The sequence below is a fragment of the Phasianus colchicus genome, chromosome 5 (genome assembly GCF_987193195.1).
Source record: "Phasianus colchicus chromosome 5, bPhaCol1.hap1.1, whole genome shotgun sequence".
Classification (NCBI taxonomy): Eukaryota; Metazoa; Chordata; class Aves; order Galliformes; family Phasianidae; genus Phasianus; species Phasianus colchicus.
Genome location: NC_143440.1, coordinates 19,762,241 through 19,786,423, shown reverse-complemented (window position 1 = coordinate 19,786,423; position 24,183 = coordinate 19,762,241). Strand labels below are relative to the sequence as shown.

Genomic DNA, 24,183 nt, shown 5'->3' with positions numbered 1-24,183 from the left:
GAATCAAGATCAAAATGTGTTTTTCTTACAAATTGAAAACCTTGGGTGTGTTGGATAGCTGAGCAGTGAGTAATTGGAATAGAAAGCCTTTCATGTAGAGCAGTCAACTCCTATTCACATCCCTTGTTAGAACTGACTGCAGTTTCTTGCTTGATGGTGCCATTGCAGCACCATCAGCACTGATGCTCATAGGCGGTGACCACTGGATTATCCCCAGTGCCATCACTCCTAACTTCTCTCCTGCAGTGGAGGGGAGGTGAGCCAGAGCCAGAGGCTCTGAGATGATGAAATATTTAAAAATCTGCAGAGAAATCACAAGCAAAATTTCATCTTAAACATTTCATGTCAAAATGTGCTTTCTGTGTGGAGCGGGAGAAGATGTGGGCTTTTCTCAGACCATCTGTTTTTTCCTTGAATGTCAGATTCGAGCAACAAATTCTTGAAGCTGCAAGGATTGTAATTATGAGCAGATAATTCTGTCACTCTTCCTATGTTACTAAAATCAATAGTCTATTTGTGAAGTGAAACAGCAGTGCCATGAAAAAGATTGTATTTGGCAAGTGCTCTGCTTTTTCTTTTTAATGCTCCCAGTTTACCTTGCAGTATTTCTGTAAAACTTTTTGGCAAGAGTAAGGGTATGTAAATGTTGGGGGTTTTTTTCTGTTGTTTCATTCACTAGTAATATCCAACTCTGCAGGCTTTTGCATTTAAATCCACATCCACAGCACAGCTTGTGGTCAAGATGCCAACTGCTCTTCCACATACATTTAATTTCCCTGGTTGAAATGCTGATTCAAGTGGACTTAATAAAGAAGTAAATCATTTAAACATGGAAATGAAGGTGTTGCATGTGAGAGATCTTTCCCAGTCATCTCATTACTGCATACTAATGATGCAGTTTAATCTCTACATCTTTTGTTTGGTCTCATTAGGCATATCCCAGTTCCCATTAAGCATCAGGAAGAGAGCAAGTTATCCTTAGAAGATAGCAACACGAGGCTCAGTCCTTGCTTCCTGACACACCCAACTCCCACATCATTTCATGTGCCTGAGGTTGGCAGTACCAGGTGCCAATCATTCTAGACAGCCAAGATCTTTTTTGCTGTGGCCTGGCAACATCAATAAGGCATTACCATCTTGTTAACTCAGGGTATCCTCCAGGTATTTTCATTTTGCATTGCAGTTCTCTGGACATCAAGATAGAGAGGTTTGTCCTAAGTAACAGGACAAAATTCAGTAGCACTGAGTTAATTAATTGTTAGCACTCATAAATGAGTGCTACAAGATCAGATCTGGTTTGACACTGGAGCTTTGCATAGGTTTTTGATTCCTCCTAGAATGCCATACAGAGAATCCATGGGGAGTTCATCTACTGACTTGTCCAACACGTAGATCACACACCCTGTGTCCCCCCGAGCCCAAATCTTCCATTGACTACAGACAACCCTTAGGTGATCAGTCTTAGCAGACTGCAGACAACCTTTTGTGGCTACCTTCCTAAATACCAAGCATTAGTCATCTTAGAAAATTAATGCTATTTTATTTATTTCATATCAGCTTTTTTCTGGATGGCCAAATCTCCTTTTCTTTCTGCTTTGTTGAAGATGAACTTCTCTGAAAGTTCAGGTGTTCCTAAAATACTTTTTCTCAGCCTTGGCAAACCATCAGGAGTACCTCTGACTTTGCATTAAACTGAAATAAAAAGAAGCTAAACAAAGGAAATATTTCATAGCCTTTAAGTTTTATGGGCTTTGTAGGAGAAAAGCTGGAACATCCTTTTAAAGCTGTTTTGTGTCTAAATATCACTGTTTATTTCATTTTTATTTTTATTTTTTACAAAAAGCTGTTTTCCATCCTAGTTCTTCCCTCAGCTCTTCAATTATTCATTCAAAATTTAGCTGAAGAATAAGAGAAAATGTTCTTACCTATATCCACCTCCTAATAGGACTGTATCTTCCATTGGACAATAAGAATGGGGTTGGCTAAAAGGTTTGAATTTTCCTTAGAAAAAGCCAAAATAGGTGGATCTGTTTTTCTGCCAAGCCAGAAATATCTGTTATATTGTATTTTTCAGGGTTTTTTTTTTTTTTCCATGATTTTGTTATTTTTCTAAAATCTAGCACTATTCAGTTACCACTGTCCAGATTTTGCAGCTTTGCAGGTTGCCATTAGAAATTCTTTGCAACAAAAATATACTCAAACTTTATTTTTGTGACCATTTTAAAAAGAAACAAAAGCATTTTGTACCACTAGAATCACAGTGCCTCCTTTAGATAGCTTTGTGCTTCATGACAGTCAAATGAAGGGAAAGAACAACTCCAGAGCAGGGCACCTACAATATCTGGCAGATGCATTCACATCCATAGAAACATCTCTGTTTCTATGACTTCAAGGAATTTGCTTCAGTTCAAGTCTACACACAAGTAGATAAAAATTTCAAAAGCAGTGAAGAGATCTGGACTTCATCTTCTGTGTATAAACTGCTTGTGGGAAGATGATAACAGTACTCACATTTCTGACAATAATACCATGATGATAGGATCACAAAGTGTTTTAGGATTCTACACCAGTATGAGCTCTATAAACATTAGATGCACTAGGAAAGTCATAGAAGGGCTTGGATTGGAAGGGACCTCAAAGATTATGTAGTTCTATGCCATCTACCACAAGTAGGGTTGCCAACCACTAAATCATGGAATGAGATCAGGTTGCCTGTGGCCCTGTCCAACCTGGATTTGACTATCTCCAGGAATGGGGGTATCCACAGCTTCTCTGGCCAGCCTGTTCCTGCATTCCACCACCCTCTCAGAGAAAAATTTCTCCCTGGCATCTAAACTAAATCTTCCTTCTTCTAGTTTTAAACTCTTCCCCCTTGTCCTATCACCATCTACCCATGTAAAAACTTGATTTCCTTCCTGTAGGGCAGTTGTTTGCAGCACACGATCCTGCTAGTGTAGAAGCATAGACCAATCTAGGTTAACACTCCCTACAATCTAATGGCATTAGCAACCCTCTCTCATTTCCTTTTAAGACTTGAACTTGCTTTATTGCTTACCTGCAGGGAAGAGTAAACAGTAAACAATTACCTAACAGGCTAGATAGGTGAGACTCAGACATAATTCAGGGTATGTCAGTATGACTTGTTCTCCCCACTGTCCTCTACAATCAGTTTGAATTTTGCATGTATTCTAATTTAAATTTTATGTCCATATGATACTTTCCTCTAAATTCTTAAACATTTATTGCAGAATGTAGACTCAGGTGACAATATAAAAGTGAAATCTTAGCACTAGGTGGCTTTAGGAATTGTCAGTGCATGCAGCTAGAGGTGGCCACAAGGCTTTTGAAGAAAATGTCTTTTCCCCCATTGAGACATTATTATTTTATCCAAGCCTACATGACTTACGACACAGGAAGCTGTGCTAGAGGAGCTCTAAGATCATGCCAGTCCATCGCTCACCCTAAGGAAAGATCAGCTGTGCTTATGTAATTCTAAAGAGATGTTGGTCTAATCTGTTCTTTTTAGTGTCGGCAGATGAGACTCTCCTTCATACCATTGTAAATCTCTTGCTTGCATCTAACCTAAATTTCCTTTGCAGTAGTTAGGCTTGTTATTTCTTGTTTTGACTTACTGGAAGTAGAGAAAGATTCATCTCCTTTGTGACAGCTTTTTTTACATTTGAAGATGGGAACCACCTTTCTTTTCATTCTTGTCCTCTCCCTGTAAAATAAACCTGATATTCTAATCTTTCTTCATAAAGCACATCTTCTAGATCTCTAGCGCTTCCTGCTGTGCTACCAAGATCCTAATGTTGCTGAAGTAGTCTCCAAAGCAAGGCTGCATATTCTAGCTAAAGCTAGAATAATGAGTTATTATCTCACAGGTATCGTGTCCATGTGTTCTTGAATATTTTCTGGCACTGCCCTCTTATGTTTAACTTGTCATCCACAGAAATATTATGTTCCTCTTTTTCTATGAAACACAGATCCAGTAAGTCAGTTACCATCTCATTTTTGTGCAACTGAGTATTGCTGTAGTGCCATTGATCTTATTTGTGTCCATCTAGAACCTTCTACTTATTTCGGATCACATCGCTAATGTCATCGTTTTGACTTTCCATCCTGTATTTCGAAGGGCTGGCTGTATTTTTCAGCTGTCATGACTTACAAACTCAGTAAATTGACTCTTTTTTCCATGAGTAAAGTCTTTAATGAAAATATTGACTAGTACTTGGGCCCATGGCAGATCACAATCGAGTCACATTAAATACAGCTCAGTTTGACAGCATATCACTAATAACCACTCTTGGAGTGCAATTTTGCAACTGATCTGAGCACAGTTTGGAGTAATTTCATCAAGACTATGTTTCCATACCTTGAAGATTAAAACATCTAGAAAACAGTAATAAGTAAAAGCCTAGCACAGAATTCTCTCTTCTATTAAAAAAATGTTAACTTGACATGCTATCACAGAATAAAATTTGTTGAAACTGTACTTGGATTTTTTTTTTTTTTTTTTTTTTTTTTTTTACTTTTGTAGGTGTTTTGCAATTGCATTATTAGTACCAGTTCAGAAACTGCAGTTACGCTTGCTGACCTATACTTGCCTTGGTCATCTTCTGCTCATCACCCCCTGAAGTCTTTTGCGTTTAAAAACTACATCCTTTACTACATCCGTGCATTTTTTATTTTTATTTTTATTTTTAACTCTTTTGTTAACAATTCAGAGTGCTCCACCCACTTTCTCGGGAAGTTTTGAACTGATCTCAAAAAGATTAGCAGATCTGAACCCCCTACCTCATATTCTTACCTTTCCAGTCTGAAGTCCCACTTCTTTTGCTAATGCTATTATCTTTGGCATTCTGATCAGAAGTTCAATCAAGTTTCTAGTGGGAGTGTTACTGAAGTCCATAATGCACACACAGTGAAAAAAGGATGAAGAGAACAAGTATTTTCCAATCTAAAATTTACCATATTTATATCCAAATGCATTTTGGAAAAAGCTTCAAGAATTTTTGTTTTTATTTTAAAACCTTAAAAATTATAAATGATGGTTGCTTTTATTTACTTGTAACCTCTTCTGAAAAAGAATTTAAAATATTGTGATTCATTTAATCACAATATTCTCTTTCCCTCATTGACACATGCAAGAGAAAACTGATTAGCAACAATTTTCTTCTTTCATTCCATGCTACATGCATTGAGATTTTAAAGTTGTGTTATTGCCTTCCTCAATATCTAGACTATGATTTCCAAAGTAAAACTGACAGACCCGACAAAGGAACTAAAGGTTTGCAAACAAACAACTCCAGACCTTTACCTGCTGCCTAAACTGTCTCACTTGTGTATGATACAGATTCACTGTCACAAACTATTTCTTTCTCCACAGAGCAGAATAGTAAAGAAAATAAGGCTGTGAAATAAAAAAGAAAAACAGTAATCTATTTTATTTTCAAACTATTGCAGATCTTTTCAAACATCACGCTCTAGAAATAATGATTTAGAAAGGCTGGGTATTACATCTAGATCCCTTACACATCACACATATACATGTCACAAGTTAGCTTTCTGCATGCAACACTACAGCTGTAATCACTTGAGGCATTGAGAAAGATTTGTGTCTGAAATACAACAGTGATAAGCAGGAGAGTCTCTGTCTAAAATAGCTGAGACCATTGACTGAGATCCTTCCAAGTGATCAAAACCAACACAGTACCTTCTATGTCCCCATGCACATAAACAGCCCCATAATAACCATGTAGCACTTTTTATAGCTCTGAACATACTGCCCTGCTCACCTACAGCCTGATCTGTTTAGGAGAAGCACATTTACAAATACTCTGAAAGAAAGAAAGCTTGAAGCCTCCAACTCCGTTACCTTAAGACAGCAGCTGAAGTAAAAAAGATTACTAACACTACCGATGAGAAAATAAAAGGACGCATGACGGAATGATTAACAAGTTAGGACTCCATCGTTAAGATAATTGGCTTTTTCTGGGAAACTGCTAATGTGCATGATCCCATGGATACATTTTCACATATTGGTAGCAATCCAGGTCATATTTATGATTTACTCTCCATTACATTTTGTAGGTAGAAGACAATATGTTCAAGAACATCTTGAAAAAGTACAGTGTAATTGCATCCATTGCTATCCCTTTCCATCACAAGATGCTTACAGTATACCTGCTTCTTTTCACCATGACATGGCAGGCACAAAAGGATATCACTGCATTATCTCAGCCTTCTGAAGATGCTTATTTTCTGCTATCAAAATGTTTGGACCATAGATCTCTTTAACTACCATGAACTCATTATGCAAGGCTAGATTGAAAGGATACATGCAGACATTTTGTTTGAAAGAAATCCCTCAGACTGGCCAGTGAGGGTTGTGTTTTTCTTGTTTTTCCCTGGAAGCAAGTAACACCTTTTACTCCCACCCAGAGCAGTTTCTGATTCCCCTTTTCCAACACCAGAGAAACACTGATGTATTCCTCCTCACCCCTGCTCTAGGGATGGGGCATGGAAAAGAGAGATCTGATGCAGACATCACACCTCAAGCCACGTTTGTTGTAGCTCCTCAGCATCACGTGGAGGATGGTCTGTTCTGCCTTGCTCCTTCAGACAGGTGTGTAAACGCAGGGGATAATCTACCACCAAAAAATTAATTATCTGTAACCCAGTCATTGCCATGTTGTGGTGATCCGCTCTGCTCGTGGTTTCTTTGTGATTTTTTTCCCCAACCAAACCCTTTAAGTAAGCTGGGGAATGAAGGTGTGGGAACTGACTGGGGAGCAGAGCTGTGTGGGTTGATCACACAGTATTATTATGATTTTTTTTTTTTTTAAACTAGTGTATCAGGTGAATGCATACAGCCAAATCATAAAATTTTGAGATGGAAAAAAGTATAATAGGTCCCACCTACTCTATTCCTCTGCCAGTACCAGATTGTTATCTGCAGTTTATTTTCCATCCTGATTTTTCCTGGGATAGGCTATTGCTCAGTGCTTCTGAAAATCAGGCCCTGCTGGTGCGCAGATGGGGCCTCAACCACTTCCCTTAGGAGACATGAGGTAATTGTTCTCAGATATTAGCATGCAAATGCCATATCCAGAGTTCAAAAGGCCTAGACGCATCACTCTGCAATTTCAGTCATTACAGTTATAATGGTTTCTAATTCTGATCACACACTGTGAGCAAGCATGGTGCAGCCCAAGCACCTCCAGCCTTGCAGCCAGCAGTTGGAAAGGACTCCCTGCATGGCCAAGAGGCTATTCCCCAATCTTTCTCTTCAGTTCCTTCTTTTCTTAACTAAATTTCCACCCCTTACCAACCATTTCTTCATTTCACAACATAAAATCCCACACCATTTATCAGCAGCTTTGATCCCCACTCACCCCTCGCTGCCCAGATGATGCAGGCTGCGCCTCACAGCACCCTGTGACTCAACATGGCCTGCTCACCTTCCATGGCAAACACCTGCTGGTGGGAGGGATCTTTCACAAACTAACACCTTGTGCTCGCACCTCCTCAACAAGCTCGTCCTTGCAGTTCAGCCCAGGAGGCAATCAGCCTGGGTCCCCCTGGTTTGCGTCAGTTCCCTAGTTTCACACCCTAGCCTCGTCAGATCTGTGCTTTGCCAGACTGCAAAAGCACTCTTAGAGTCAAAGGAATATCATTGCAGAAATGAAATGCAAAATCCTTTCATTGCCATGTAAAATTTAAGGAAAGGTGTCAACATGTTTGTCAAAGCATAATATACCTGCCAAATGCCCCTGCATGGCTCAGTCAGATGTCTTCTCCACAGAGCAGGTGATCCCTTCAGTGCTCACAAATGGCTGATGCCAACTTGACAAGTAGCAGCTGCCCAAGAGACAAATCACCTTCCCCTCCTGCTCCTCTGATCACAGATTTGTACATTCTCCTTCAAGTTGGACCCAGCAACCCCAGAGCCTCAGGGTGCAGATCCAACCTAAATCTTATCCTTTTCTACTTCAGACTAATTTTTGGATCCATCATTGAGCAGGGCCAGTCCACACAGCAGCAGGCATGGAGCAGAAAGGCAAGGTAACCACTCTTCCAACAGCTGTCTGAGGTCAGCTTAGACTGTGACTGCAGTCTGCAGTCAGGCTTAAAGTGTTTCACATGGTGGCTAGGCTTAGGAGATAGGCCTCTGATAAAGCCCCTGCTTCTAGCCTTGTCTTTCTCCAAGCTGAGGAAAGACTTGTTGCTCTACATCCTTTCTGAGGCAGGGGATCAGCTTAAAGCTTCAGCTTTGCCTGCAGGCTCCTATAACTCATAACTTCAGTGTTCAAACAAAATACTAGCTAGTAATATTTCTCCACAGTGTCGTTGGCTGTTACAGTGTGGCTTTTTCTTGACACTTAAAGAGGTTTTAAAAATGCTGATGGCCCTTGGGCGTAGCTGCACGGCGTTATTATCTTGTGAAACCATTTATTAAAGGTGACAGCAAAGCTTAATAGCTGGCTTTATACTTAACTTGACTGTAAACAAATGGGTTATCCATATGCAGTGAATTAAATTCCTTCTGCACACCAAAAGAAAGGAGCATGAGCTTCAGCACATGACTTTTTATTGTATATATATTGAAAAATTACATCTGATAGAAACATCAGATAAAGGGCAGGTCTCATTTACCACTGCTAAAAGTGACCAATATCCAACAGCAGAGCATACTTGGGATTAGACAGACCTTGGTTGGATCCCAGGACACCCACAGTGGGTGTTTGTATTCTACTCCCTTAAATTGGATAGCACCGCATTACTCCTCACCCATGCAAGCACGCAGTCCAGTGTCAGTTACTTTCTTTCACTGAAGGAAGGAACATGAGTTCAGGTTTCAGGGAGCCTAAAAGTGTTCTCAACCTCAACATTTATTACAGTTCCCCCAGTCCTTAACATTTTCAGCACTGACAACTCCAATTTCAGTTTTTATAGTAAAATTAATGAACAGCTGCATCTGCCATGCTGCTGGTGGCAGAAGTGATGAAGCCTGGCATGACAGGACAGCTTACACTCTCATCTGGGTCAGCTTGAGGAGAACTCTAGAGAAGTGAATCTAGAGGCAGCCCCAAAACAGGGAAGAGCTGGGAAAGAACCACAGGGGTAGGCAAGAGCCATGCTGTGTCAGGGATGGCTGCTGGGATGGGAGAACAAAGTGAGTCCCTCTTCCATGGGAGCATGGTAACAGAATGGATTAATTTTACCATCTAACTAAATTTCCTTGAAAGCAAACATGCCTTTCATTACCCACAAACCTATCAGGAAAAGAGCTGTGTGTGACTGTGTGACAGCAACCAAGCCTGCCATGCATCCTCAAGCAGAGTGGCCTTCTCCACTAGATGTCTTCTGGCGTGCCAGTGATTTCAGCCTGAACATATTAAAGTGTCTAGCTCATGATCTGTAAAATACTGAAAAATATTGGTTTGGCATGAATAACTGGTGAATCATCAGCATTTGTAATTGTTTAGGGGCATGGAGGTAGTTCTGTGTTATTTGTATTCTGATTTCACATGAGAACATTGATATGAAACAGCAGTAATTGAATCTGATAAGCACCAGTGAGCCTTTCCCCAGGAGAGGAGGTACGATTCAGAGAGAGATAGAGGAGTACAGAGAGAACTCTAGCAGTAGGCATGGAGACTTGCAGGTTGCCTCATATCACTACTCATAGGTTTTATACACTCCCAAAATGAGAGATCATCAGCTCAGGCAAAGCTAATTACCTGAAACATTATGATTGTATCTGCCATAAGAAGGATGAGATTCAAGGCGTTTCCCTTCCCCCTTTTTTAATTAATTGTCTGTCTATTTAAGCTTTCTTTGAAAATATAGGGCTCTTAGACAGCATAGGTCTGCAGTCTGCACATCTCTGGTGACTCGCAGCTGTCACTGGTTGTTGTTTCTCCTCTTATTGGTCGGTGGCTGCACTGAGGAAAAGTACCACTGAGCAGCATCAGGTTCTGGTGTTATCCTCCATTCCCCCTCAGATACACTGACTCAGAATGAGAGAGCCCCTGGAAGCAGATTTGGTTTGCACATTTAAATTTCCCTGACTTGACAAATCCAAAGCTTATAACTGTGTAAGCTAGAGCCAAAGGGCTAGTTTGTTCTTAGCCTGTGAAAGCCAGCTCAAGGCTGGTGGCTTCTGGGGAAAGAGCAATTCCCGTGGGTACAGCCAGGGATGCTGTAACCATCCCATCTGGGAAAAGGGGGTGGAAGAAGAGAGCAGAGGCAGGAACTGACACACAGCGAGCAAGCTGGCAAGACCTGAAGAGGAGGGTGCAGTCCCCTCATCCCAGCATTCCTCATGCTCTCTACTGGAGGGCTACATCACAGCATCCTCACAGCACCAACCCAGACCTTTTCCAGGCCCATCTGTTTTCAGACCTTTCTGCAGCACTCACTGTCACGTCATATTAAAAGACTTTGGCATACATCTTTGGCCAGGCCTCAGAAGGTGAGGGTGCAGAGCAGCACTACAGCCCTGCACTCAGTCAATCCTACTTTCTCCAGGGGCTGCAATCTGGATCAGTTTGATGCTTCTCCTCACCTGTGGAACTACGGAGCTTTCCTCCAGCTGCCTCTGAGAGCTGAGACAGTAATTTCATCCCCACACAATCCTATAGATTACATTATTGTCCAAGATTCTCTAGGTGCAGAAAGGAGCTTTGGAAAGAAGCATGTGAGAGAGTCATGACAGCCCCGAGGACTCTTATTTCCACTGATAGGTCCTGAGCTTTCAGTCTCTTCACTGCTCTGAAGACACATAGAGGGAGAGAATCCTCTGCAAAACACACACGATGTGTCATGACACTGAAATCGCTCCTTGAAAAAGCACTCACACCTCTCTGAATTACCCATAGCTTCAAATGAGGAAATCCCAGTGCATGGTTATGCAGAAACCTGGAATCAGTCACAAAACATCTGCCAATGGAAAAACAAAGTGACTTTCACAATGAATGAAAGTTGCAATAAATAGTCCACCTGTTAATCTCAGTTTGCAATCAATTCATTCAAACAATAAATCACTTGAACTAATTCACTGGAAGAAGAAACTATCTTAACATCTAGAGAGGTGTCAAGCTGCAGGCTCAGATACAAACAAACAAGTGCAATACATACATGATATTTGTAACAATAGAGAACAAGTATTCATGAAGCCTTCACACCTCCCTGGGGCCCAGTAGCGCTGCACAAAGAGCAAGCTGGTTTGCAAAGGCAAAAGGCAAAAGCACATTTTGTGTTGTTCTTCTGTGGGCCTTGCAGGCCCACACTAGGAACAGAAACTGCATTTCTGGCCTATCCTGTCCTCCTGACCCTAGGCAAGATCTGAGAGGAGAAAACAATTGCAATGCTGAAATTTTGTAGATTGCATCCAGATTTTCTCACTTCTAAGTTAGAATTCAAAGCAGTGCTTAAGATAAAATACTCTGATTCAAATAGGTATTAGTAACGTTTAGCATTGAATATGACAGTGAAATTGATGGCCTGTGGGAAAAAGGACGGTAATCAAGGCAGGAGCAATGATCCATCAGGATGTAAAATTTGTGGGACGGATCCTTAATTAGTTTGATTATAATGAAAATATATGCTGGGTTACACCAGATTTATCACCAAACCAAAATACTTTAAGCAAAATGCAGTTACAGCTGCCATGCTGTTGACTTCTACCCAAAAAGTTTCATTAATCAGATACTCCTAGAAAACACCTTGAGCTAGAACAGATGCAGCTGTATAGGGAGCTTCCAGTGCAACACAGCATCCATACGATTTTTGTGCAGCTTTGAGCTTCGTGATTAATGTACAACTCTGATGTATTTTTACCTTTGTATCTTCTAAAAAGAGGTGAATTGCTGAAGAGGTGAAAGTGTTTCACCAACTTCTACAGAAGCAGTAACAGTATCTTCATCTGTGTCTTACAAAACACAAAATACTTTTTAAAGAATAACTCAATTAAATCAGATTCATTTCCAGTGTAATTACTATAATGTAAAAGGCAAAAACAAAATGAAGAAAGTTATTACAAAACCTTTTCTCAAAAATTAAAGTAAAATGTCAAGAAAAATCTCTCCTGTTTTACTTTATGTTATTTGTTCTCCTGACAATCTCTTTGGTTTTCAGTTAAAAAAAAAATTCCCCTTCATAGGTTTCAAACATTAAAACACTCTTGTGAAATATATGTTGGTGTCGGGCTTTTCATGTGGAAACAATTCCAGGTAGCTTACGTCAAAATGAAAACACCTGAGAATGCTTAAAAATTCTCACAGAAATAACCAGCCCTTTCCAACTAGACTTGGCTATTCAAGTCAGCACCCTCAAGAAAAATAATCCTACCAGCACAGAAACTGCTTGGGACAGATGCACTGGAGTTTCAATGGAGAAAAATTCAGATTTGCTATTTTGAGAAAAAATACAATTTTCCTTTTCATTTTAGCAACATCTCATATTTGCTTTAAAAGTAATCCCCAACCTCACACAAAGTATATTTTTCCCAGGAACATTAAAAGCTCTGTGATCCAAAACTATCCCAAAAGTCTGGGAAGAAGAAGCTGTAATTTGCCTCTTTGCTTTGCAGGATGTAGTGCAACATCACAGATTATCCCTCTCAACCTCATTCCCCATGTTTTGCTAGAAATTCCAAAGTTGATGAGAGAAAAGGAGAATATTATACCATTTTGAAGATGGAGGAGGGAAATTCTTCAGCAGAAAGCATATTTTTAGTCATTTTGCTTCCATAATTATTTTTTTAGCCCCACAAGATTATATCATGCATATAGGTATATTGTTCTCATTTCTCCTCTTTACAGTTGCAATTAGACTTGTAAACACTAATTTGTATTTAATTTTTGCAACCAATTTCTGGTGGGAAGAATATAAATAGACTGATTTGGATGTCATCAACTCTTTTTCTGCCTTTGGAATTCCACACAGAAGCACTCAGTGGAGTAAGACATGGCCATGCACAAAGTCTCTTTCTCAAGTTCTTTTTATTTGTTTGTTTTCCTGGCATTTTCTTGAATTTTCTCACATGTTTAAACAGTGTCTGGAGACTGAAAGAGCTAAATATCAAGGGAAAGGCAACAAGAGTGCTCGCTGGAGGAAATTCCTGACTGGAATGGAGCTCAGCTGAGTTGCCTACATCTCAGGACTTGGGCTGCCTGTGCAAAACTCCATCAGCCTGGGAGAAAATGCTGCAAACCCCAATAGAATATCTGTCTTTTAAGTTGATGACACTGCTTGGGAATCATTGGTATTGGTAACTTCTAACTGCTTATCTTTCTGCAGTACCAGATTTCACTTAACTGAACCAATTCTCACTCAGTCCTGTCACAGACACGCACATAAATTTATATTGGGTTTAGATGAAGCCTGGAAGACTGCTTCCAGTGCACGTTTTACTTACTTTCAATTTCCATAGGATTTGCAAACAGAACATTTATTTCACATGGCCTTAGAGCATGGCCGTAAACTGCAGCCTTGCTTTATTGTCAGCCATAAGCAGACAAGGTTACTTTTCAATATGCATTTATTTGCATGTTTCCAGACAATATTCTTATTTGTCTGTGGCTCAAATATTGGCCTCAGCCTGCATGAAACAGAAGCCCAGCCATTTTATGGAAAACTAGCTGTATGCTTATTTAAAACTCAGCCTGAACCAGTGTGACATCTGGTTCCTGTTCCTCCTGAAGGCTGACGTGGGACTCCCAAGCCCTCAGACTGCGACAGCCCTGTGGGGAAGCAGCCTGGTTCTGTGGGCTGAACGCAAGGGCTGTGCCTGTGTCTGAAAATCAAACTTTTTCCCTGATATAGCCACAGGGTGCAAATGCTGTGTGAGCCTACTCTGAATTTCTCTTAAGTATCAGGTTTTTCATTTTCTCCCTCAAACTGAAGACCAAATTAGGAGGTGTTCTCTTTTTTCATTGAGTGTTTTTGTAGCTATCTCTTAGGTGAAAAAATAGCACAAAGGAAAGAACTTTGCCACTTTAGCTGCTTTGATTCAGTGAAGGAAATGCTAAGTACAACTAATGCCAGCTGTAATCAGACAAGCCCTTGTGCGTGCTCCAAAATGCCTTGAAGTTAAATTTGCAGTGCTGAAGTAAGACTGTGAAGTTCAGCAGCCAAACAAGAAAGGCAGTCTGGCTCTGCTGACAGCACTGACAACAAGCCTTGTGAGACGTGCAAGACGTTTGCAAATCCAGTGGCTTCACCAGAGAAGGGCTACGCCACCAATCAGTTCAGCAAGCTACTGGATTCTGTGGGAGTCACATCATTTTTTTCTCTAATATTGAAATATTCTCCAATATCAAAAAGAATTCATTGTAGCCATAATTCCAGTCTCAAGAGATAAAAAAAGCAAAGGTAAATGTTCACCAGAAAATTTCTTTCACGAGTCATTTATTTGAATTTATATCATGTCCACAAAAATAGAAACAGTCTTCAGAACCATTCTGTGATACATAGTCTCCAAGCTGAGATTTACAATGGCAGTAGAGAAATATCTCATGTGGGGTTTTTTCCACATGTGTATGTCGAAGAAGCTGTGAGAAGCAAGCAAGAATTATGCATTTTGCCATGGAAAGAAAGACAAATATGTAACTAAACATGTTAATGTTTGTGTAGTTCACCAGCCTACATATAGTTTCTCAGGATGTTTTAAGAGTAAGTTGCTCTAACTTTGTGCAGAAAATAGAGTTGGAGGGGTGCTCACGCTTACACCTCTGACATTCTGATTTGCATGTATCTATATAAATATAATATACTTTCCTATCTAGAGCTTTATACATATGAAAAATTATGGTACAATAAAAATCTATACACATGGTGCTACCAGTTGAGCAGCTGCTAACTTAAAGGATACATCTAAAAATATGACTGCTCAGCTTCTGAAATACAAAATAAAAGAGCAATCAGAAATGCTTTTTGTTTAAATAGTAATTTACATAAACATTCATCTCTTCATTTTCTCCATTTGCTTAGGCCTTGTAAAAAGATTCCCTTTGGTTGGTTGCATCTGTCCTTGGCAGGAACTGCAGATTTAAACAGTCCTTTGTATTTGTCTTAGGCGAGGGTTAATATATTTGTGAAACAGAGTAAAAGTTGGCTGGCTTCTATTCCAGGTTTGTGCTATTGTAATGCTGAATGACAAGTACCTAGTCTGAAAAGTTCTACAGAATGGGAACATAAACTTGCAGGATTTCCACTTGCTGAAAGACATGACAGTAAAAGACTGGCATTTGTACTGCAACCCAGCATAAATCACTATCTGGATTTATACAGTGGGCTTTAAATGAAGCTACTTATTTTCAAAACCTTTACAAGCATGTTTAGCTGCTGCTCAGTAAAAAAGGGGTGAGACATCTATATTACAAGTTCAATGTATTTCCTAGTAAGTTGCTGATAGATCTTGTAGAAAGCAGCTTTATGAAGGTATGATAATCAGCAAGACACGAGTTAACCTGAGATCTAGCACAACAGCAACGCTATGGCCATCAGCTATACCTTTTTGCTTCCAGAGCAAGAAAGGATGAAATCTGGGTGCCATGGGATTTGTGACGGTGGCACTGATTTCAGGTTTTCACTCAAGGAGTGGATTGGAATGTGAAGGGGGATAAGCCTGGAGTACCGTGCTGATGGTTGGACAAGATGATCTTAGTGGTCTTTTCCAACCTTAATGATTTTCTGATCCTATGAATGGACTGCAAATAACTGTGGGGTTGGGGGGAGGAAGGTGATGATCTTTGGAACAAAGAGAAGGTTCTTTCCTCATCTGGTGGCATGGTTCTTGCTGTATGAACTACAAAATGATGGTAAATGGAGTGGAATGTAGCCAATTAGCCAATCAAGCTGAAAAAATAGGAAATTAGTGAGTTGCGCAAAAGCAAGCAAGGCTGGCACAGTCAGTCCAAAAAAAAAAAAAAGAGAGAGAGAGAGAGACACTGAGAGAAAAAAAATGCTTTGAAGTACAGAGGCTTATAACTTGATTTGTAAATTAGATGAACCTCTCTCCACCCAGGTTATGAAAAGTAAAAATTGTCATGTACGGGTAATTGATGGTGACAGCTTTGGCACACACACTGTAGGAGGTGGTGCTATTGTTAGACATGCCCTACATGTGTAGATAACAAGTTAGGCTCTTATGTTTGCCTACAAATTGTTGCTAGGCACATTTGATGCCATTTATATTGATACTTCTGTTGTCTCTTGGTTTCATCTCCATTCCCTTTTAAGACAAACAAAAAATGGAATAGCTTACAACCCTGCTGAATTTCTGGCTAATTTGGATTCAAATCCAAGAGATGCCTGAGGAAATGGATATTGGATGGATTTAATATTCCTTTTTCTTTTCCCCTGGATTTTTCAGCCCCTGTAATTGCCATTGCTTTCCAGATTCCCGATTCTTGAAATAGTGAATAGGAATCGATCTTTGTTTCACCTCTGTTAACATCACCAAGAAAATCCTGTTTTTCAACTCCCACATCTCACGTACTCAGTGACCTGGTGAAGAACTGCCTCCTCTAGATTTATTTCCCCATGTTCTGCCTGTGTCTGGTGCCAGCAGGAAGCATTTGTGAGTTGGAGAAAGAAAAAGCTGCCAGTGAATGTTCAGTCTCTGCATGGCACAGATACAGACAAGCCCAAAATACTGACCCAGACCCAGATTCAAGTGTCCCCAATTTCTCAGTGTCTTTATGTTGGTGGGTTTTTCTGCAACAACTAATGCAAAAAAACAAAAAACAAAAAACAAATACAAATACAAAGAGCAAGACTTGAGAAAAGCAAAGAGAACTCGTATTTTACATGCAGCAGAGTTTTACATTTCTCAGAGGTTATTTGAAAATAAATGTCCAAATGAGACTTGACCTGCCAGGAGATCATATGACTTGAAGGAACTAGGGAGACTTCTCCCTCCTGCCATTGGATTAGTAGATATTCTGCTTGCTCCCCTCCTCACTGCTTTATATGTCGTGTATTTGAATGCTTTAGTTAGGAATATAAGGTAGGGGAGAGTATTATCTCTACTGGGAAACTGGTGCCTTTTGGTAAGTTTGCCCAGTCAGAAAACAGTCATCTTCCACTAATGGCTTTTGGTCCCTGAGACTGACTCTCTCCCTGCAGTCCACTTCAAATATAGTTAAAGTCAGTTATAAACAAATAGCCCTTTTCATGGTGTGAGTTGAATGCCCTTTGGAGGTCAGGGAGGAAACTCGGTACCAGGCAAGGTCCAGTCCTAAACTTCTGCCTACAAAAGAAGGTCCCAGTGGTGGAGGTAGTATAGGTTCTCCAAGTAAATGCTCACACCCACCTTGCTGAGCTACTGCTCTTACTGCTCTTACAAGCCAATTGAAGGGGAACCCACTGTCTGGATTAATAAAAGCAACTGGAAGCCAGCAAAGCGTTGAAACATTCAGAAATTGGAGGGAAGGAACAAGTGATATTGGCCAATGAAAGCTATAAACCAGCTGGTTATGGAAGAAGACTACTTGGCTCAGAGATGCTTTACAGTTTCTCCACTTACAGCTGCCTTCCAAAGTGGATTATCATACTGCCTAAATGCCCTAGTATTTTGCTCCTTCCCTTTCTTTGCATGACTCGCAGCATTGTCATAAATCACATTATGCCTGTATGACTTAAAAAAAAAAAAAAAGAAAAAAAAAAGAAAAACTTCACAAGAAGGGAAAAATAATCATAATTCTATAATGTTATCTTATATCACAGAAAACTGTGTACATTTTTTCCCCATACAGGACATACTTCAAATAAAATAATTTTAACACCAACAATGATAATGTTCCTTCTTCCCGACAGAAGTAGAATTGTTTTTTCACCCCAGTTTGGTACATAAATATAAGAAAATAGTCTTTGAATATTTACATCCAGGTGTTTTAAGTGTTATTTCTTGACATCCTTAATTCTCATTTTCTCTCCAGCCACGGGCATTCTTTCCAAATTTATATACTAATCTGCGACCATCCACACGCTCCAGGATTTCTCTTTTATAATAGTATCTGTTAAAGGAAACACGTAAAAAAGATTTAAACCAAATTCCTCTACAGTCTCAGAAGACCACAGTCAAATTGGGAATCACAAAGCTATCTGAAATGTCTTTAGTTTGTTTTATTTTATGTTATTTTATTATATTTTATTACATCTAAGGTTAATCTAAGTGAAAGACAAAGAAGAAAAAAATCATTGTGTTTTTTTTTTTTTTTACTTCACATTAATCATCTTACAAATTTGAATCCCACCATTTTTCAAGTTCCAAAGTATTGCCCTATTCATTACATGCCCTGATTAAATTTCATCTTGTTTTGTTTTTTTGGTAGTGGGTTTTTTTTCCTAAATAAGCCTGCATCTGAAATCTGACCAGGAAAGAATCTAAAATTTTGAAATACAGTTTGAACTTCTATGGATTATGGGAAATTCTGAAAATGTTAAGCCACGGGACAAAGATCTTCACAGAGGACCTGTAAGCCGGTTTTAAGATAAAGGCAGGGGAATGTTTATGTTCTGAAAACTGGTGCAAAAAACAAGTTCTCTGTAATCTAAAACTTCCCAGTTCAATAGCACATGAACTTTCAGCTTGCTATAACCATTTTTCCTGTCTACAATCAGATCTTTTTTTTGGTTGGCAGTGTGGACAGAAACAAAATCTATTATGTATAAAATATATTGTCAATGTTATATTGTGCATACATATATATAGAAACAGAAGAGTAAATTAAGACAAAGCAGAATGCAACATTACAACCTCAAAATTAGTGGGAGAGATTTCGTTGTTGGAAAAAAATAAAAAAAGGAACTGCTGCTGCTTGTGGCTCATTTTTAAAAGTAACCAGATTCTCCATTCAGACAATTTCTTCATGTGCACCCACCTCATAGCCCGGCTCAGCTTCTCGTAAGTCATGCTGCTGTTGTTCTTCTTCTTCCCCCAGAGCTGAGCCACAGCTTCAGATTTTAAAAATCTGAAGACACCTTCTGACCGGTCCTCCCACTTGATTAATCCTGGGTATTTCTCAGGGTTAAGAAGAATATCTCGAATAAATTCCCAGAGATGAGTTCCTCGAGGGTCTGAAAGAGGGAGGGTGCAGAAGGAAGGAGTTTAAGGAGCACTTTGGACAATGTTCTTTATTATGCCATTTTCTTATGGTGTGTCATCTATAAGCAAGGACCACTCAGTGAGGATGGGCCATGCTTTGTGGACTGCAAAACCACCACCGCAGAGCTACATAGCTGAAAACATCGATGGCCTTTACATCAAGGCTGGGACTGAGCAGCAACCTTTGGAAGGCTGAGCAAAAGGATGGATAGGAGCCACAACAACCAGGGGAGGTAGAGACCAAACCATCCCCTGCTGCCTCAACCGAACACCACTTTGGAAGTGAACGTGTTTAAGTCTTCCCCTCATCTCCCTTTTTCCTGATATTTTCCCGATATTCTTCTACAGCTTGGCAGCATGTAACCTGGTGTTAATGTGCAACTCGTGAAACAGCCAGCAGAACTGTATGGAGGGCACAGAAGCACCATGCATTTAAAACAGATAAACAGAAGGCAAATGAAATACAATGCTGTTCCACATATGCAAGTGTTTGGTCTCAAGTGTTCTAGATAGACTTCAAGAAGGTGTATACTGGCTAGAGGGATAGTGACAAAGATGGATAGCCAAAATTGTATAGGAAAATAGCATTAAAAGTTTGACTGCAATAGCAGAAAGGGCAAAAAACAGACATCCAAGTTCAATATGGAGGCCCTATTTAAGCACAACTCTAATCCAGCTATTGTAGAGATGACACGAGAAAGCCAAGGCAGAAGAAGGAAAACAAACATACTGCCAAACAAGTGAGATGTGGTGGTACATGAATGAAGAATAACAGTGACAAGGTGGGCCAGAAAACATTTGTCCTTTGGTTTGCTTTCAAATGCATGGAAGGCTTTAGACCAAAGTAAGAAGGAAACAACCTCGGCAGAGATGCAGTGTTAAATAGAAACTGGTATACAGGTAACATCAGTATCTTTCAGTCAACTAATCCAGTATTTGCTATGATAATTGCTTTCTAGAAGCAACAAAATGTGGTGGATCTAGTCTATCTGGACATCAGCAACAGACTGTATAGATAATGGTACAACTGGAAATATAGGGGATTAGCCCAGCATGGCAAAGTAACCTTTACTTTATGCCAAGACTATGATGGGGTTCTTCTCAGGTCTGTCTTCAGACCACTCCTACTTAATCTCTTCATTAGCAATCTTGATACACACACACAACAACACAAAAAAGTTTGTGCAGATAAAAGTTCTGGAGTTCTGAATGAGCAAAGTCACAAAGCAGGATAAGAAGAGAAGTCATGAAGGAAAACTAATTTGGAGACTGCAGAAATAGGATTAAATTGAACACTGCAATGCACATCAAAGAACAAATATTAATATGCTCTATTATAAACACAGGATGAAAAAAAAACATATGCATGTTATTTTCAGGTTTGAAATCCCAGTAAAATGCATTAAGAGAATGGTGTCTATGAATCACAGATGTGATAATCCGTCTTCAGACTCAGGCTGAATCAAAACTAGCAGAAAAAGAGGATGAGGGGAGCAGAAAGACTGCTGTATCAGAAGAAAAGGTAGCTATAGGAGTAGGGGGCAGGTGTTTGCTCGTGATGGCATGCATGAAAAGCTCTGGGAGGAGATGCGGAACTGCATCTCTGGCATTGCTGCACCTGGCAGGCACAGGCACAGCAGGGCCTGCGTACAGACCTCACTTATTTAGTCCACCACCTCCTTTATCATCCCTATATTCCAGATCACCAGCTCAGCTCAACAGAGGGTGGAGGAAACTGAATTCTGGTGGTTTCCCTCTAGGCTCTCACTGATAAAAACAATTAGAAAAGTGCAGAACTACTGCATCAAAAATAATGTGAGCAAACAGCACCAGAAACAGTCAGATCCTTGGAGAATTCAGAGTATATATATATTCAGAGAATATCAGAGTAACCATCTAACCAGTTCTGCTTTCAAAATGAACTCAGAATGCTCCCTTTTTCTTCCCAATGGGTATCTACTCTTAATGTGTTTCTTTTCCCTCAATCAAACAACCATTATAAACCACGGATGTTATAACCATTATAACCATGGACTTACTGTGTTTCTTGGTGTGGGACTTTGGGGTATGATCTTGTGTTTTTTTCACATCTGAAGAATCTGTAGAGAGGAAAATGAAGCCTATTTGTAAATTTGATTAAAGGTTTTCCATTGACTAGCAGGTTGAAAGAAATAAAACCACAAAAAAGAACGAATATCTCTTTTAAAGATAATCACTTTTCAGAAGGCAATCTAAGGGAGAAGGAAGGGGGAGAGTTTTGTTTTCTGTACTGTATGGTAATCAGCACACTTCACAAAGAGACCATTGATGAATAAAGAATGAACACAGAGGTAAACATTTAGCTTTTGAAACCTAAATTAGATTAACAAATACCTCACCCCATGCTATGTGTGAGAGAGAGAAAAATAAGAGAATCACGTCTATAAAAGGAAGCCTGAATTGTCCCATTATGTCTTAGTCTTTGCAGAAGCATGTATCTTTGGGGGCTTATTTGTTTCCGAAGAGATGATCTAATGTGAAATATATGCGCTGGTACCTATGCACAGAACACCTACCTGACTAAAACATAATGAACTGGCACAGTGCGGTTGTTTGGGGGGCAGGGAGCGGGACTGCACTGGTAGGAGGTTTTGGCAGCTGGACGTGCATATATTGTTCCATGGCTCGGAGCCACAGAAACAAGCCATTTCTCATTGATGGTGCTTTATCACCTGCAGCCAGCCCCAGGAGGAATCGGATTTCTGGCACAAACGTTTCTTCAGAAATGAAGAAAAAGAAAAGTTCTGTCTGTTCCTTGCCGTCCCCCTCCTGGCAGCCTGACTGCATCCCGTTCTACAGCTCCGAGGTCTCACAAAATCTGTGGGACCGTCCCGAGAGGGAGGCCCTCCTCTATTTGCTTTTCGGCCTGCTTCGTGCCTGAATGCCACAAAGCAAAGCTGAAGGTCCCACGCACGTTTTCCCAGCTTCTATGAATGCAAGATTATCATACTTTTCATGGAAACGGGACATTTGCATGTGCAAATGACTCACAGGAAATATTCATTTGCATAGAAACTTGTTGGATTTGCACAAGCAACTGCAATAACTGCATGTGAAAAGGTAGATGCAAAGCTATTCACACACTCACTTTATTCATACATAACTGGATATGTACCCCGAGCAGGGCAGAGAGGATAAGTCCAACCTCCCCTGCTCTGAGCTGACATAATTACTGTCCTTGACCTTCGGAGCAGCAAAAGCACTCTGAATCATTTTGCCTTCCCACTCTCAAAGAGCAGGAACCAGCCTGAACCTTACTCAGCTTGGGGGGAAAAAGTAAAATGAGGCATATTTCACTGCCTTTCCTCAGATTACGATCCCCCGATGTTATTAAAAGCCTGTGGGAACTCCTGGTGAGGACAGCAGGACCAGGTCCTTTATTTGCCCTCTTATTTAAATCCTTTCCATTTTAAAATCCCACAGTTTGCTCGCAAATGTTTGTTATGCTCTGTTTAGCTGGAGATTTATTCTTGGAGATTCAGTTGCCTTCTGCCTGCCTGGTGATTTACTCTGGATTTCAGCTGTGTACACAGCCTCTCGCTCTGCCTCCCTCTCATGGAGACCGGTTTCAAACACGCCGTGTTGGGAGGCTGGGGCCTGACAGATGAAAAGAGTTACAATGCAGTTTCAACAAAGCTGTCTTGCAAAACTTGTGACAAAAGGTTGCAGGGTATTTGCATATGATTCAGGAATGAGCCATATTCTTTACGGGATATACAAATTTAGTTTTTACAGGAGGCTGTGCCCTTGGCGTGCCACCCTTGCTCTAGGCTCAAGCAGTCAGCAGGTAAACACACCACACCAGGAGCTTGACAGGTCCCCAGTCCCACCAGAGCACTCTGAACTCCTGGCAGCCATCTTAGCAGAGTGGGTGGAGGCAGCAGAGAAAGCAAACACAGTGGGGGTTTTGGTGTTGGCTGGTTTTTCTTTTCTTTTTAAGGTTTGGCGGTTTTCTTTCTCAAGTTAGGTTTTCTCTCTCTTATTAAATCGATTGCCAAATGCATTCATTTAAGCCACACGCCCCAGTAGCAAGCCCAGTGGTGCTGGGAGGCAGGGGCGCAGTGGGCACAGGGCAGTCACAGCTCTACAGCCCGCAGCGCTCTGCAGAGACAGAGCCTGTGAGGCCACATCCCCTGCAGCACACCTCCCTCATTACCCCACAACTTCTACTTGTCTCCCTCAGGCCTATCTGCCTGAAAGCCTTCTAAGACGACCGTGCCTTTCCTTCCCCCTTTCTTGCTGCCTCATGACCTCAGATTCCCTTTTCCCTCCGCCTCGCTCTTGCCTCCATCCCGCTGCCTGCAGCAGGATGTGCCCTGCAGAGCACCCCGACATGTGTGCCCTGCCCGCAGTTTCAATGGGCGCTACATCAAATGGGTTTGCTCTTTTTCCTGCCCTTTAGCAGACAGATCATATCTCTCCTGTGGCCTCATGGAGCTCTGAGAAGGGGTGAAATGGTGTGCTGGGCTTGCCTGGGGACAGGCTGGGCTGGGAGTAGGCAGGGGGCTCTGGGCCTGCCCTACGTTGCCCAGCGGCTGCCCCCAGCATGCCCCCAAACCTACTTGACATGAACGACCAGCTCAGCAGGGAACTGCAGCCGCTTCTGGGGAGGAATATGACTATTACTTGCCCACACTTGGCTACCCCACAGAAAAGCAGATGCCTGATCTGGAACATCTTGTCTCTCTGACACTAACATCTTCTCCTTTAACTCAGTCACTTTAAAAGATATGTGGAGGCAGCAGATTGTTTGATCTTTTTTGTCCTGACAGAGGGAAGAGAGAAACTACAGTACTAATGATAGCTAAAAGAGTTGTCAGAATCAGTACTGCTTGTATAAAATGACTGGAGGCTCAGATTCAATCCTGCAACAGGAGACCACGGAGACTATTGTATGTCAGTAGCTTTGGGAGAAGCAACAATTAACAATGTAATTACAAGTTCCTTACCAGGAGGCTGGTGACTCGGTGTCGTCATGGAGATCTGAGCACGACAGAACGTTTTGCTGTCCAATAGCTCTGGGA

General features: G+C 40.7%; 1 protein-coding gene across 5 annotated transcripts in view; it reads right to left on the bottom strand.

Moving 5' to 3' along the window:
- Positions 1-16,321: 16,321 nt before the first annotated feature.
- Positions 16,322-24,183, bottom strand: part of EHF (ETS homologous factor) — a 58,193-nt gene continuing 50,331 nt past the window's right edge. For all 5 annotated transcript variants that reach the window (XM_031593228.2, XM_090140771.1, XM_090140770.1 and 2 more), the window contains 4 exons: positions 24,109-24,177; positions 21,160-21,219; positions 18,897-19,092; positions 16,322-18,029 (listed from right to left, as the gene is read on the bottom strand). In XM_031593228.2, coding sequence (XP_031449088.1) covers positions 17,930-18,029; positions 18,897-19,092; positions 21,160-21,219; positions 24,109-24,177 — 425 coding nt within the window. In that variant the 3' untranslated portion in view covers positions 16,322-17,929. The remainder of the gene's footprint in view (positions 18,030-18,896; positions 19,093-21,159; positions 21,220-24,108; positions 24,178-24,183) is intronic.